Here is a 14,460-nt window from a genome sequence, read left to right as displayed (position 1 = left end):
TCCAACACGACAACGACCCGAAGCACACAGCCAGGAAAACCAAGGAGTGGCTCCGTAAGAAGCATATCAAGGTTCTAGCATGGCCCAGCCAGTCTCCAGACCTGAACCCAATCGAAAATCTTTGGAGGGAGCTCAAACTCCGTGTTTCTCAGCGACAGCCCAGAAACCTGACTGATCTAGAGAAGATCTGTGTGGAGGAGTGGGCCAAGATCCCTCCTGCAGTGTGTGCAAACCTGGTGAAAAACTACAGGAAACGTTTGACCTCTGTAATAGCAAACAAAGGCTACTGTACCAAATATTAACATTCATTTTCTCAGGTGTTCAAATACTTATTTGCAGCTGTATCACACAAATAAATTGTTAAAAAATCATGCATTGTGATTTCTGGATTTTTCTTTTTAGTTTATCTCTCTCACAGTGGACATGCACCTACGATGAAAATTTCAGACCCCTCCATGATTTCTAAGTGGGAGAAATAGCAAAATAGCAGGGTGTTCAAATACTTATTTTCTTCACTGTATATATATATATATTACTTCATATTTATAAATACACTTTATACTCTTTATATATATACAAAGATATAAGGATATAAAAGGATCGGTACCGGGTCGGCAAGACTATTCCCTAATTGAGTGTATACAAAAGAGGAAGATTCATTCATTTTCTACAGCACTTGCCCTCATTGGGGTCATAGGTGAGCTGGAGCCTATCCCATACTTTGAGAGGCGGGGTACACCATGAGATGTCACAAAGTGGTGTAAAACTGTGTTTCAGCCATTCAGAGGTGGACTTACTGTTGTGTTGTGGATCATTGTCCTGCTGCAGAACCCACGCTGGGTTCTGATTGAGGTCAAAGACAGATGCCCGGACATTGTCCTTCAGGATTTGTTGGTAGACCGCAGAATTCATGGTTTCATTTATCACAGCAAGTCTTCCAGGTCGGAATGTTTCTAGGGCAATCACTTTTTCACACAGGGCCACGTAGGTTTGCATAAAACTGCATTCAGTTCAGTGTTCAGTTGTGTTGTCATTGACTAATTAATTTTTTTGTTGATCTGAAACATGTGAGACAAACATGCCAAACACTTTTTTACACCACTGGGCATACATGTTTTAAATAAGTAAGATCCTTTACGTGATGTATATGTCCACAAATATGTCCATCATTTAATTGTTTTAATTGTATAATCATATTACTTGTTTCTCTTACAATAAGGCTTAAAATATTACGGGTGAAATGAGAAAACACACAACATTGAAAACTAAATAATTTGTGGGTATGCATCGTTTCAACAATAATTTTAATTTATGAAATCATACACAAGACAACTGAAATGGCCCGACATACCAACATGTTAGTTTCCGGATGAAACATCTGACATTGAACTAATCACGAAGCTTGACCAATGTGGTCTTTACTGCCATCTAGCGTCAAAGAGCTACTCTTAAATGCAGTCTGTAGCCTCAGGGTGAATGCTAACCACTTACAGATTAGTTCAATTGGTTATTTGACCTAAGGAGCACCCATCATGGGTGCTTTTTTTCATTCAGTAGAATGCTGCTTCAGGTAGTGCAGGGTTGTCAAACGGCTGATGGTTATTTGCAGATGTTGCAGCAGGCATCCCTCATGACTAAGGGCCCTTGTCTGTGTGGTAACAGCTGGGTTTTAAAACAGGATAACGCTGGACAAAGGACTTCTTCAGGGAGAATAACATCACTCTTTTGGACCATCCTGCATGTTCCTCTGATTTAAACCCCATAGAGAACATTGGGGGTGTATGGCAAGGGAAGTTAATGAAAATGGCCATCAGTTCCAGACATTTGGTGCCCTCTGTTACGCAATCTTCACCAGTTGTAACGTTCCCAAAAAGCCTCCTGGAAACACTCACATCAAGCATGCCCAAACCAATATTTGAAGTCATTAACAAGAACAGTGGAGCTACTCATTAGTCCTACTGAGAGATGTTTTGTTCTGGAGAGTTTTTTGTAATTTTTTCGAGCAATGGTCTTTTGATCAGCTGATAAACAGCCTATTTCAGTTTGTTGTTTTCAATAAATGACCTTCTCAAAGTGCTTTTTGTGCACACTCCCCTTCTTGTTTTTGCATAGCTCTACTTAAAACTTAATTAAGCTCCAAATGTGAAAAAGGTCAATTCTAGCTATTTTTCAAGTGGTCTTTGAATTTTGATCAGGTCTGTGTCAAGCATTTGAGGGATTCCAATTGCAGCCTGGAGTTATCTTGCACAACTCACGTGGGAATCCTTCCACCGGTGGGAACAAACAAGTCTCTTTGACACAAGTTATTATCAGAGGGGTAGGAATTGAATCATTCAATATTTATAGTTAATCATGAGCAGAGCTTGATCTGCTGCTTTTTATTGCATCAACGTTATTTCACTATTTTTTTTTTATTACCAGGATTGAGCAACTGTGCCACACTGAAATTCAGCTGCTTTGGTTACATGTCACATGTCCTCTGAGGAACTGACATAATATTGCATATAAAATTATCAATACTATTTTGTAGAGCCACTTTGACTCGGTCATTACTTGGAAGAAAACAACAGTGACCTAGTCTTAAATAAATTATGAAGGGTGTAATACAATGCTGTATAATGATAATATACATTCATACATGTGTTATCATACATACAGTATATTGCATTATACTGTATTTGTCCAAATAAAGGGCCTCTAGAATAACTAGACACTTGGTAATTTCTGCTGTTGAACACCATTTTAAGGAAATATAGCATGTGGTATTGTTAATGAAACATGTACAAATGAAGCAAAGTTTTTGACTGATATTGATCTGAACTGTGTTTATTTAATCTTGACACATTTAAGATATATCAATTAATGAATACATCTTAAGTGGATCTTCTAATGCACATTTATTTAAAATGAAACAGGAATGAGTACATATCTGAGACTAGTGATGTAAAAAAAAAGTGTCAGAGTTCTAAATGTGCAGAGTTGCAAGGAAGCAAAAAGGGTAGTACATAAAGTGGGTGACTTTTACAAAGTCAGAAGCATAAGATTGGAGTTCTTTCAGAGATTTGCCTTCTTTTGGGAGAGGTTGATCTTGTCACCCAGGCTCAAGGCCATCCCCTGTAGGACAAACAAGTGATGAATATGAATATACCCGACACATACTGATAGTTGTGGTAATCTGCATTTTGAAGTATTTGACTATTTAATGCGTTAAATTAGATGTCCCTTCACAAGGAACTAATGGTAGAGATGAAGAAGACCCCTGCTGCAGCAGCTGTGACCCACCTGACTTTTTGCTCTAATACGTATGTGTCCGTTGACAGGAGCCTCAGGCCCCAGGTGGATGGGCTTCTCAATGCTGACATTAGCCAGGGCGTCTTCGCCAAAGATAGAACGAGCGTAAAGGTTGGCAGCCATGAAGCCACAGAAACCAGACGATGCCTGGTTGAACCAAAACAAAGATAAAAAAACATAAACAATGATTATTTAGAAGACAAAGCAGGGTAAAATGCATAAAAGGGTATGAAATGTATTGTGTGTATTTGTTGTCATTATGGTTATAGCAGACCTTCTCTGGTGTCAGGCACTTCATGTTTGTGGACTTGAGGATATGTTGGAGGTACTCGTTCAGATCAGTGATGTTTGTATTTACAGTCACCTAACAAGGAAATAAAACAGTTATAAATAGGTTTACAAAATAATAAAATGCAGCTCCTTAACAATAGAACTACCTTGTTTTCCCATTCAAACTCAGCCCACATTTGTCTGAATTCAGCATCAGTACAGGAGGCTGGCTGGATGTAGTCCATGATGTCAATGTGGATATCACTGAGGACAACACAGTTCCTGTCGCTCGCAGCTCCTGACACATCATACACTGCAGACAAAAAAAAATCAAAAACTTTATAAACAAAGTCCCAATAGATTATATACTACTTCACTAGTTCCCTTACCTATGTTGCCAAAGATGATGCCATTTTCAGTAGAAGCCACTTTGACATTGGCTTTGATGTTAGCAAAGTCATGGGGTGCCAGAGTAAGAGGGGAGGGCTTCTCAACTAGCTTGAGGTCACCTGTGGAAAAGGTCTTTCATAAGAAGAGATGCAACACTGCAACTGTTGGGATCTAACATGGAACTGAACTTACCTAAAGTAGCAAGCTCTAGCGTGCAGTTCTGAAGTGTGTCACTGGTTTGATTGACCACCAGCACATCCAGCACGATATCATACTGGTTGACATGAACGTAGGCTTCAGCATACACAGGGTCTGAAAACCCTGTAAGCTGGGTTACCTAAAAAGGGATGAACAAAAAGATTTGCTCATGTTGAATTGAGAATTACATGCAAAAATCATGGCTGTTCTTAGTTAGCTCGGATTAGTTTAAGCAAGTCCACAGGGAGAGGGTTTATAACTGTGGCATTGTGCTATGTGCTAAAACTACACATTTTGGAGTGGCCTTCTATTGTGGCCAGCCAAAGGCACACCTGTGCAATTACCATCAATAACCACCAGTGGTGTCACAAGCTCTCATGTGATTAAAATGTGAAAACATTTCTTGTTCAGAAACAAAATGTTTCACTCCGAAACAACGGAGTCAGACATTTTGTCAGTCATTCAGTCGCTTTATCTCTGTGGGGGGTAGCCGGCCGCCACACACTCACACACATGCACGCACACGCACGGTGCAGCAATGGAGACTCATGAGGAGCAATGCAGGGTAATGTACTAGAAATTTGGAGGAAACAAGATGATTATAAAGCCAAATGCAACAGCCACCATATGGGAATATTAATAATGAGCAAAGTCAGCATCAACATGAATGAGTGGCTGTAAGTCTGACGTTTGTGTGTCTCACCTAACATTTCTGACACAGAGTGATCAGTGTGGAATGCTACATATCATTCAGACCGCCTCTGACTGAATTGCAAAATTTGCTTCAATATGCATTTTTTTACAAATATGTCACATTCAACTGTGAAATAGCATGATTTATTAATATATTTTTGAAAAATAGAGTGAAGTCATGAAATTCGAACTGGTGGCAAGGGACGGCTGCAAGCTGCCTCTTGATCGGGTCTAGGATGGAGCAACACTGTGCCCAAAGAATGAGATCAGCTCACTACTTAAATATACTGAATGACCTGTGTTTGCATCAATTGATTTTTTTTCTTGAAACCCCACTGAGAATCTTTGGGATAGTCTGCTAAAAACAATACAAAAACATGGGGACAGATGGAAAGAAATAAATGTTGTGACATGGCATCCCATATCGCATGTGTGCCACAATCTAAGCTACAGGAGTTCCAACAAAATATTACTGTGTGACCATTTATTGTATAAGTTAATGCTGCTTATTATGACTGTGAAGCACAGTGTATACATTACTAAACACTTTACCTTGTTGAGTTTGGAAGCCAGGGGATCAGCAGCCTCCTTTCTCTGAGTGTTGCCCATAGCAGCCAGTAAACTGAGCTGAAACTGGTCTTCCTTAGAAGCCATCTCATTTTTGGCTGTGAGCTGCATGAAGGAGATGGGGTCGTCTGCCTGCACTGTTACGTTACGCTTCTCCGATTCTTTCTGTAGTTAGAAGGAAAACCAGAAACAATGGCATTTCTATTAACACGATCCAAAGATGAATTGTAACATTTAAACTCTCCTGTGCTGCTCTGCTCAAATGTCAAAAATTTGAAGAGGTTCTGACATTCAAGTCACGCATATTTACCTTTTGTGACAACTTCTCCTCCTCCAGTCTGACAGTCAGCATATGTGACAGGGATTTGCGACACTCCTTGTTGAAGATGTCATTCATGAGTGGCGAGCACTCTGACAGGACCCTCAAGCAAAGCCAAATGCGGTCCACGTCATCATCTGTAATTGGCTTCTTGGGCAGTGAGGACTTCCCCAGGTGCAGCACAGTAACCATGATCAGCATGGCCTCTGCAAGAAAAGACTGATAAGGGTAGCAAGGTTAGTTGGACATGGTGTATGTTGCATATTTTAATTTAATGAATGCAGAAGAGCCACATTTACATTTTGTCTCTTTTTATCTTGCACCATTGCAACATAGCGCAAAGCCACTTTGGTCAGGGTTGTAGCTAGAGAAGCAGCCACGTAAAAGTCTCCATCCATCAGGAAGCCTCTCAACGGAGGCCTGAAACGGCAGAGTGGTGATATTTGAGTCCAAATTCCTAAGCAGAATATGTGCACAACAATTTCTTACCTATCTTCATCCTTCTTGGATGGCCTAGAGGAGCTGAGGGCACTCTGTGTCACGTAAGTACCCATCTCTGTCACCAGTTTCTGAGCTGGAGCGGCACTGACTTCATCCTCTGGTTTCAACTCACCTGTCTCTTTCTTTATCTCATTTTCTACAATTGGAATCTGTGCATTTAACACGGATATAGTCAAATATTTGTGACATATTTCATGGTGTCACTGACAGTCACACAACACATTACTGACTGTACATACCTCTCCCAGTGATCTGCGTACTTCTGTCATCACACTTTGAATGTCTTCTTTTGTGCTGCAGTATTCACCTAAGATCCATAGTGCTCCTCTGTAAATTCTGTAATGTTAGACAAAAAAGTCACAAAGTGGTCTTGTTTTCATAGGCTGTGAAATATACAGCAATATATGAGACTACATTAATATGATAATCCAGGGCAAGTGAGCTGGCACCTCCGACGGGGATATGTGCCACATAGTTTGAAAACCACTGTAGTAACCAATCATCAATATTTTCAGATGCCAGAAATTGTGTGAAAATACATTGTTTCCATCATTATGTACCAATTCATGTTTGCTGTTTACAAATTTCCCCACTGAGGGACGAATAAAGGCATATCTTAATCTCTTTAATGAGATCTTGTTAGTTATAGGTTTGTTATAAAATCATTAAAAATGGGTTACAGCGTGCTTCCATATAAAACCAATGAGGGGAAACAGCCACTGATGAAAAACTTACTTGACGGTTTTGATGGCATGGAAGACTTCCAGCATCTTCTCAATGATAAGCGGTCTCAAGGTGTCAAACCTTTGAATTGCTTCACGCACAAACTCCAGAACATCAGCGGCAGCTGCTTCATTAGTATCACTTAAGAATTCCATCAGCTGTAAATTGTATCAATACATAACTATATCATGATACATCACAGTATGAATGTATTACACAAAAATGTACTTTTTGTCCGAGCTCTGGCTCATAAAAAAGTTTAAAAACGAAGCTCACCACAGGTATGACATTGGCTGCCATGTCAGGGAAGCGCACACTGCAAGAGTGAAGCGTGCGCACCAACAGCTGCCGATACTTGTCTGTATCTTCGTGTTCTGTGACATTGTTTGTCTTGATCACCTCTTTCTTCAAAACTATCACCAACTGAAAATGTAAGCAGTGTCATACTTTAGTTAATGCCACAAAAGCACGAAAGCATGAAAGCACAGTGCATACAACTAGAAACTAGACAGACCTCTTCCACATTGCGAGAGGACACAAGGTCCAGTGCCAGCTGCAAAGTCTTCTTTCTCACTTCCAAGTCAGGAGTGCCGAGAACACGCAGGATGTCCATCACTAGGTCCTGAATATAGAAAGCATTGGTTGGAATTCAATCAGAATTCTTAACTGGGATGCGCTGTATATGTGTTGCATTTGACAACCTACATGAAAGATTTTCAAATTAGTTTTTACCATAACGCTATCATTAATTTTTAAACAAATGTTCAGTGTTGAAGGTTTTCCCATTGCAGCTCCACCTGTTAGATCATTTGTAATGCAATGTCTTATAAAACACTTATCCAAATTAGAGAAAAGTATTAAGAAATCATGTACAATAAGGTTTTCTTTTTATTAGTATAGATGCTTTGTATTAGCAATAAAAAGCATTCCATTAAAGTGCTTGCTTACAAGAAAAGCTACAGACAGGAAGAATTTAAGGGACCTGGAGGACACGCTCATGAGTGGGATGCTCCTTCAGTTCAATCAGACGATCCAAGACAATAAGTTTCACGTTGTTGTCACTCTCCTTGATAATCAAATCAATGTAGCACTGGGCAGCAGCCTGGAAAAAACAACATTTTTGGAAACACCTATGAAGGAACCATTAACTGTATTCAAATATGTGACTATAGTTGGCATAAACTTTGAAAAAAAGTGTACCTTAATAGCTGTGGGTGCACTGGAGAGGGTTACGAGTGTGCCAGCTGCTTCATATTTTACAGCGGGGCTGGAGGACTGCAGTAGGTTGTAGATGCAACGGATGAATCGGGCACGCTCAGATGGGTTTGCATGACACACCTAATGAGTGGAAAAAACCAACCAGATCTTCACTGCATGATAGATCAATTTTGCTTCATCGACAGCTATAAAAAGGCAAGACTCACTTTGTAAATCAGTTCCACAATGACAAGCTGGAGAATGTCGCCAAAAGTATGAACTTGGTCAATGCATGTGCTGAGGTAGTCCAGGGCTCGATCCTGGAGGAAATTATTCCAATTAGCCGGGTCATGGGTAATGGTTGTGTTAGGTGTTAAATTACTTGCTCACAATAAGCATACAACATTTTGTCTGTCACTGACCTGATCTGCATGGATCAGCATCATGAAAGCATTCCTCTTACAGCTTGAATCTTTTTCGTTTACGAGGAAATCATGGATTAGCTCTGGAGCGTCTGGGATGAGATGTTCAAAGTTCCTGAACGAAATAAAGATCGTCAAGCAAGAGTGGGTTTCAACCAAACTACATACAATGATATTTAACTTTGTACCTGTAGATAGTGTAAATGGCCAGGACAGCATTTCTGCGGACATAACTGTGTCGATGCTCCAGACATGCACGGATCGCTGGCATGAGAGGCTCAAGCAGCTCAGACTCTTTCAACTTGCACAGGAAACGAAGAGTGGAGCCTCGGATGAACTCATTGGGATGCTGCAGGTCCTGTAATGGAAGGTACAGCTTCATATTAAGTGATTTTAAAACAGTATAAGTAGCTTTATGGACCTCTTTTGAGGTTATGCAACAACAGATCTAAGATTTGTTATCATACCTTCCTGTAGGCATCACAGACCAGGATCATCTCCTGAAGCAGCTTGCCATCTGGAGTGGTTTTGGGGACAATCTCCCAGAAAACCAGAAGCAGTTTTTTAATGGTGTGGTCTTGAAGGGGCAGCACAAAGCGGATGATGGTCATCAGCAGCCCTGGCAACTTCTCACCATTCAGAATCATAATGATAACTTTCTTCAGTGCTTCAGTCTTTGCTTTAATCTCCCCCTTTTCTGTGGACAAAATGAACAAAACAACCATTAGCATTGGTCACAGATCACAACAGCATAATTACTAGGAGCCATGACAGCAAGAAATTACAAATATTTGAATGTTTTTAAATAATATCTAATAGATTATTGTGTATGGCTAATACCTTCTGTTGATACAATAAAACGGATTTTCAGATAATCCGTACATTTAAAAAAATCAATATATAGTGATATTTAATCCGCCACCTTTTATGAATAACCTGCAAAATCAGACTGGTCTACCCATTTGACTTCATCAAATAAATCTAGAAGGCTCAATTACCCAGGTCAGTTTTTAGGCTGACTTCGGAGGGGGGCTCGGAGTCCGATGCGACATTGATCAAAGTGTAGCAAACGTTCTCTGCAGCGGTCATTTTGCTGCTGGACTTGGAATGGTCTTGAAGAAATCCAAAATAATGATAGCCTGGGTATCACCTGCAGTAAGCACATAATCAGTAGTATGAGTCAACATTGAATGACACAAGAGATTTTAAAACTGTTGAAGAAAATCTGCAATACAAGTTACTGGATGAATGAATGAAAAATATTGTTCACCACACTGAATATCTGCAAACGATATAAGATATACATGCTTTAGATTTACACAAGTAGACTTTTCAAAGTAAATATTTTTGTGAAGCACTGTTTTTATCTAACTTTTTGTAATATTTCTTATAATAATGAATAAGATAAGACACTTTGCCTCACACCTGAGCATGCCTCATCAGTTCATGGTCAAACACTAGGTGGGACCCGCACCATTCATAGTAGACAAGACAGCTCTACTCTGAGAGCTTGGTGCAAGTTCCAATCTATGTATCATCTCAAGGAGGCAAGTCCAGACAGGTGGCCACCACCCCCGGATCAGAGATGGCTTCTCATGTGGATCCGGGGGTATCATTACATCTGAATGGGATACTAACAAAGTTGATACCATCCAAATGACCATCCTTGGCTGGCAGAGGCCCTAGTCCAATGTATCTTAACAATCGCCGTTTGACATCACCGAAAAGCCAACCATTTCTGTCTGGACCTGCCTCCTCCTTTAGATTGTAACGTTAAATGTTACTTGATTCAGTCTGCCTGTCTGTGATGCCATTGCCACACGCCAGCAGATAACACAAGGACATGTGTCGATGAACAAACAATTGCAATGCAGTGTGTGGAAAACACAGACTTTTGCAAAGAGGGAGATGTTCTAAATAAGTCAACTTGCTCATTGTAGGATATGGAAAAGTCAGGTAAAACACCACAGCAACACGACAAATCTCTCCAACCACCTATTAAGGCACCATGGGTAAGTATTAGTTGCACTTCATTCAAATGAAATGTGAATGCATTTGCAATAATTTTTTGTTTACTGCTTCCACAATTAATTTATAACCGATTCCCCTTACAAAGAACAACGAGAGTCTAGGAAACTTAACCTGCACAGTCCAGTGTCCAAGCATTTATGTCACAGTCACTCTGGCTGCATTTTTGGCTAAAAGGTTCCAGAATCGTTTCGATTATATTGGTGCAAAGTAACCAATATTGTCATTGAATCGTTATGACAACCACGAATCGTGATACAAATCGAATTGTTACCAAAATGAATCGTGACACCCCTAATAATGGGTATTCAAAATTGTAACTGTAAAACCATGTCTATACTTATTTAAAATGTATAAAAATATATATATAATAGGGTGTTCAATGGAATATAAAACATCACTGTGTAGTTAGTGTTGGTATGGTCCTGTATGAGTTAATATTGCATGCAATAAAAAAAAAATACCAGCAATACCCGTACAAGGTTGAAGATGAATGTTTAAATTCACATTAAAAGCGGTGGTTTTAATACACTGCAAGCCCAAAATGACTAAGTAAATATCTAATGAATGACAAGAAACTGACACGTATAATAATCGGCAAGGACCCAAATGTAATGCTGACAACCGTGCACTTCGACAGCGACTCAATAACATAATTATACATACACGTAAACAACAATTGTTTAGTCAATCAGTTACTTTGCAAAACAACCATATTTTGCAACTATACAAGCTAAGCTAGCGACAGCTTAGCTTCTTAGGCCAATGCGATGAAATGGAGGACACTGCTGTAAAGCTAGCCAGCTGTCTTGCCACGGATGGGACAGAAAACATCAACATGGTTAACAGTATATACAAATGATAAACGCATAACTTACTTGGAATTACGAACAATGTGTTCCAAAGAGGCCTTCGCAGTGTAGTTATGTTATTTACATTTACAAAAGTCAGTAGCCCCGTTCGTTGAGCTGCCTCATCGGGTCGCCACTACTTCCTCGTGACGTGGAACGTGGACTGCTTGAGAGCCACATCACTGCTACGGTATCTCTCGAGGGTCAAACGACAAGCCCGAAAAGATATTTCAAAAACCGATATTACTTTTCATATCTATTTGTTGTTGCTGTGTTTCTCTCTTTATAGTTTGCTTATGCTATACAAAGAAGACATTTTTGTTTGTTAAAGGCAGAATTCTAAAGTTCTTAAGTTCGACTGAGTCTGGGCTTCGGAGAAAACAAAATATAATTCAGGAAATCTTTGTCTATATTTATATATGTGCTTAATTTTGAAGTCATCTGCACTATGGCACACAAAAACTACAAATATGTACTGGTGATGTGAATTGTTTTAAATGTTTTCAAGGAATGTACAATGGATGTTTGGCACAGGTTCACAGATTATTTCCGAGTGGTGTTTGCATGTGTAAAATTGTCATGTGTTTTCACTTGTGAAACCTGCCTCTCGCCCAAAGTCAACTGGGATAGGCTCCAGCATAGGCTCCCGCAACCCCAGTGAGGACAAGCAGTAAGTTTAAAAATGGATGGAGGTCACAAGTGCATTCGACTGGGCCATCACCTGGCTGTTCTGAGAGGACAGTGGACTCCTTGCCATGCAAGTTGTGTCCTGTAGGGGTCGACAGCGAGAGCGTTCGGTGTAAAAACAACATCTCACCTTCATTCTTTAGTGCCACTGCTGGAGCATGTTACTGGGAGCCACCATGGAGCGTTGTCGCCGTCATGTAGTACAGCGTTAAGGCGGCGTTAATTGTCGTCGAGTGGGGCTTTGGCGTGGGGGGTTACAGGAGTCGCCGTCGTCGAGCCATGGCCGCGCGGGAGGAAGGAGAGGCTGCGCACGGCAAAGCGAGGCACCACGACGGAGGCGCGAGTGTAAACAACTCGGAGGGCTTCAGGAACGGCTATGTGAAGAGCTGCGTCACCCCCCTCAAACAGGACCACCACAGGGGCTTTTTGTTCAATGTGTGCAGGTTTTGCAGCGAAGACTTTTTGGAGTCCAAACTTGTAAAGGTTTCTGCTATACATGTCGGCGCCGTTGTCGTTTTGGCGCTTTCTTTGCTCCTGTCCCGGAGCTCTCAAAGTGACGTGCGTTGGGATTTGCGGACTGTGGTGTCGGGGTTCTCCCAGTCCGCCAGTCCGCTCTTCAGCATCGGCTGTGCCTTCTTCTTCCTGACCTTCTACCTGCGGAGGAGAAAGAAGGAGGGCAGGCAGTGGTGGCTTCTGTCACTGCCAGCATCGTGCTACCTCGGGGACTTTGTGGTGCTGCGCTTCTTGCAATGGGGAGAGGAGCAGCACCAGATGCAAATGGTGGGCAGGTTGTTGTTCGTATTGGGATGCGTGGGTCTGCTCACGCTAGTCCCCACGCTGAAGCTCAAACACAGCGTGCTCGTACTGCTCTTTGCCAGCCTGGTGTGGCTGCTCTCCTTCACCAGTTTAGGCGGGCTACCTGAGCTTCTCAGACCGCTGATCGCCTGCGTGGCCGGGCTCTGTGGCTCATTGCTGGGGCTCTGCTTCGACCGCTGCTACCCGCTGAGGGACGCTCCGAGCGGGGGCTCAGGCTCGGAGGAGAAGGTCCCGGTGATCAGAGCCAGGAGACGGTCCAGTTGTGTTTCCCTGGGAGAAACATCGAGCAGCTATTATGGCAGCTGTAAAATGCCCCGGAGACCGTCGTTACCCTGCATATCAAGAGAGCAGGTACGTGTTATTCTAAGCACTTCCACGTTTGTTGTTAATGCAGGCCCAACAGGCCCACATGTGCAGCAGAGGAGGGAAACACGCGTGTCATGGGCGCTTGCTGGTTGGTAACAACAACAACAACAACGTTCACAAGCAAATATTGCAGCTGAAGCAGAAACTGTAGTCACTTTGAATGCTTAAAAACAAACATTTAATGAAAGCAGTGTAATTTAGTTAGTACATCATTATATATCATAACAATACCCTGTGAACTACTGTTTATGATTGGAGTGGTATAGGCATATTTGTTTCTGTTGGGTTAGAGCTTTTGTCCACTTAGGGCACGCAAACAAAAATTAAAAAAATAATCACAGCCTTAGTAAAATAGCACTTAGTGTGTCACCTTTAAATTAAATCATGTTTTGTGTGATGCTGCATTTCCTTTTAATTTGTATTTGTTTTACAGTAACACACATTTTATTATTTATTCTTCATTTGACATCAGAATCCCAAAGTGAGCAGATTATAGATATTTAATCCTAATTAGATGGTGTTTAGCATATGTCCCATGCAGCAGAGTAATGTTACATGTTATATCTTTTCCCTTATTATGGACCAGAGATGTGAGGATGTGTAGCAAAAGTGGTTGCTTTTCCTGTTACTGGCATCTGACCGTTGAAAGAACAAGTGGTTAATTTGTGTACATGTACATAAGGGATGATAGGTGTTTTCTTTTTTCTTTTTTTTTCTTTTTTTTCTAATTTTATCCCAGTTTTCAGCTTGTTTTTTCACAGTTTTTCTAAAATTAAACAGCAGCCAATGCAGATAGTAGCACATGTAGCCAGCCAAATCCATCACAACCGTGTTTTTTTTAAATAGTAGACATATAGTCAGTAAGGTTGTTAATTTAGTATTTTGAATTCTATCAAATGCCATCATCACATCAGCATTGTTTTCCAAAGCAAACCCTCCACACATAAAGTTGAGGTCTTTCATGGATGCCAAGCCATCAGCTGACGCACATTGTTTTTGTGTCCTTTGCTCTTTGTTGGAAAATGATAAGAGAACTAAAAAAAGTACATCCAGACTGTGTCACTTGTTTCCTGGAGTTGTTGTACTCATCATTGTGTTTGAGGCTATAAGCAGAAAAAGGACAAAGTAGGTTTAGAACACT

At 40.9% G+C, this 14,460-nt stretch overlaps 2 protein-coding genes across 2 annotated transcripts in view; one reads left to right on the top strand and one right to left on the bottom strand.

Annotated features, from left to right (window-relative positions):
• Window positions 1-2,810: 2,810 nt before the first annotated feature.
• Window positions 2,811-11,643, bottom strand: copb1 (COPI coat complex subunit beta 1). The gene is made up of 22 exons (XM_078795817.1): window positions 11,478-11,643; window positions 9,570-9,721; window positions 9,039-9,268; window positions 8,760-8,929; window positions 8,572-8,686; window positions 8,377-8,469; window positions 8,153-8,290; window positions 7,935-8,054; window positions 7,467-7,574; window positions 7,229-7,375; window positions 6,965-7,110; window positions 6,469-6,565; window positions 6,218-6,378; window positions 6,028-6,148; window positions 5,720-5,947; window positions 5,395-5,574; window positions 4,144-4,288; window positions 3,951-4,070; window positions 3,729-3,874; window positions 3,566-3,655; window positions 3,283-3,438; window positions 2,811-3,114 (listed from the first exon to the last, which is right to left on the bottom strand). The coding sequence occupies exons 2-22, from the start codon at window positions 9,658-9,660 to the stop codon at window positions 3,055-3,057; spliced, it is 2,862 nt and encodes a 953-aa protein (XP_078651943.1). The 5' UTR covers window positions 9,661-9,721; window positions 11,478-11,643; the 3' UTR covers window positions 2,811-3,054.
• A 617-nt stretch (window positions 11,644-12,260) lies between these two features.
• The window catches only part of pde3b (phosphodiesterase 3B), a 40,216-nt gene continuing 38,016 nt past the window's right edge, over window positions 12,261-14,460 (top strand). Inside the window, exon 1 of the mRNA XM_058088495.2 lies at window positions 12,261-13,304. Coding sequence (XP_057944478.2) covers window positions 12,417-13,304 — 888 coding nt within the window. The 5' untranslated portion in view covers window positions 12,261-12,416. The remainder of the gene's footprint in view (window positions 13,305-14,460) is intronic.

The sequence above is a fragment of the Doryrhamphus excisus genome, linkage group LG13 (genome assembly GCF_037039965.1).
Source record: "Doryrhamphus excisus strain RoL-2023G ecotype Guam linkage group LG13, RoL_Dexc_Guam_v1.1, whole genome shotgun sequence".
NCBI lineage: Eukaryota > Metazoa > Chordata > Actinopteri > Syngnathiformes > Syngnathidae > Doryrhamphus > Doryrhamphus excisus.
Note: the sequence above shows the minus strand (reverse complement) of the source record. Positions and strands in the feature narration are given on the sequence as shown.

Bases quoted from the DNA above. Each gene is read 5' to 3' on its own strand.
- copb1 (XM_078795817.1), bottom strand. From the start codon at position 9,660: ATGACCGCTGCAGAGAACGTTTGCTACACTTTGATCAATGTCGCATCG. The intron at 8,470-8,571 runs GTCAGTGACAGA...AATTTCCTCCAG, and splicing joins TGCTGATCCATGCAGATCAG to GATCGAGCCCTGGACTACCT. The intron at 6,379-6,468 runs GTATGTACAGTC...TTAAATGCACAG, and splicing joins TACGCAGATCACTGGGAGAG to ATTCCAATTGTAGAAAATGA.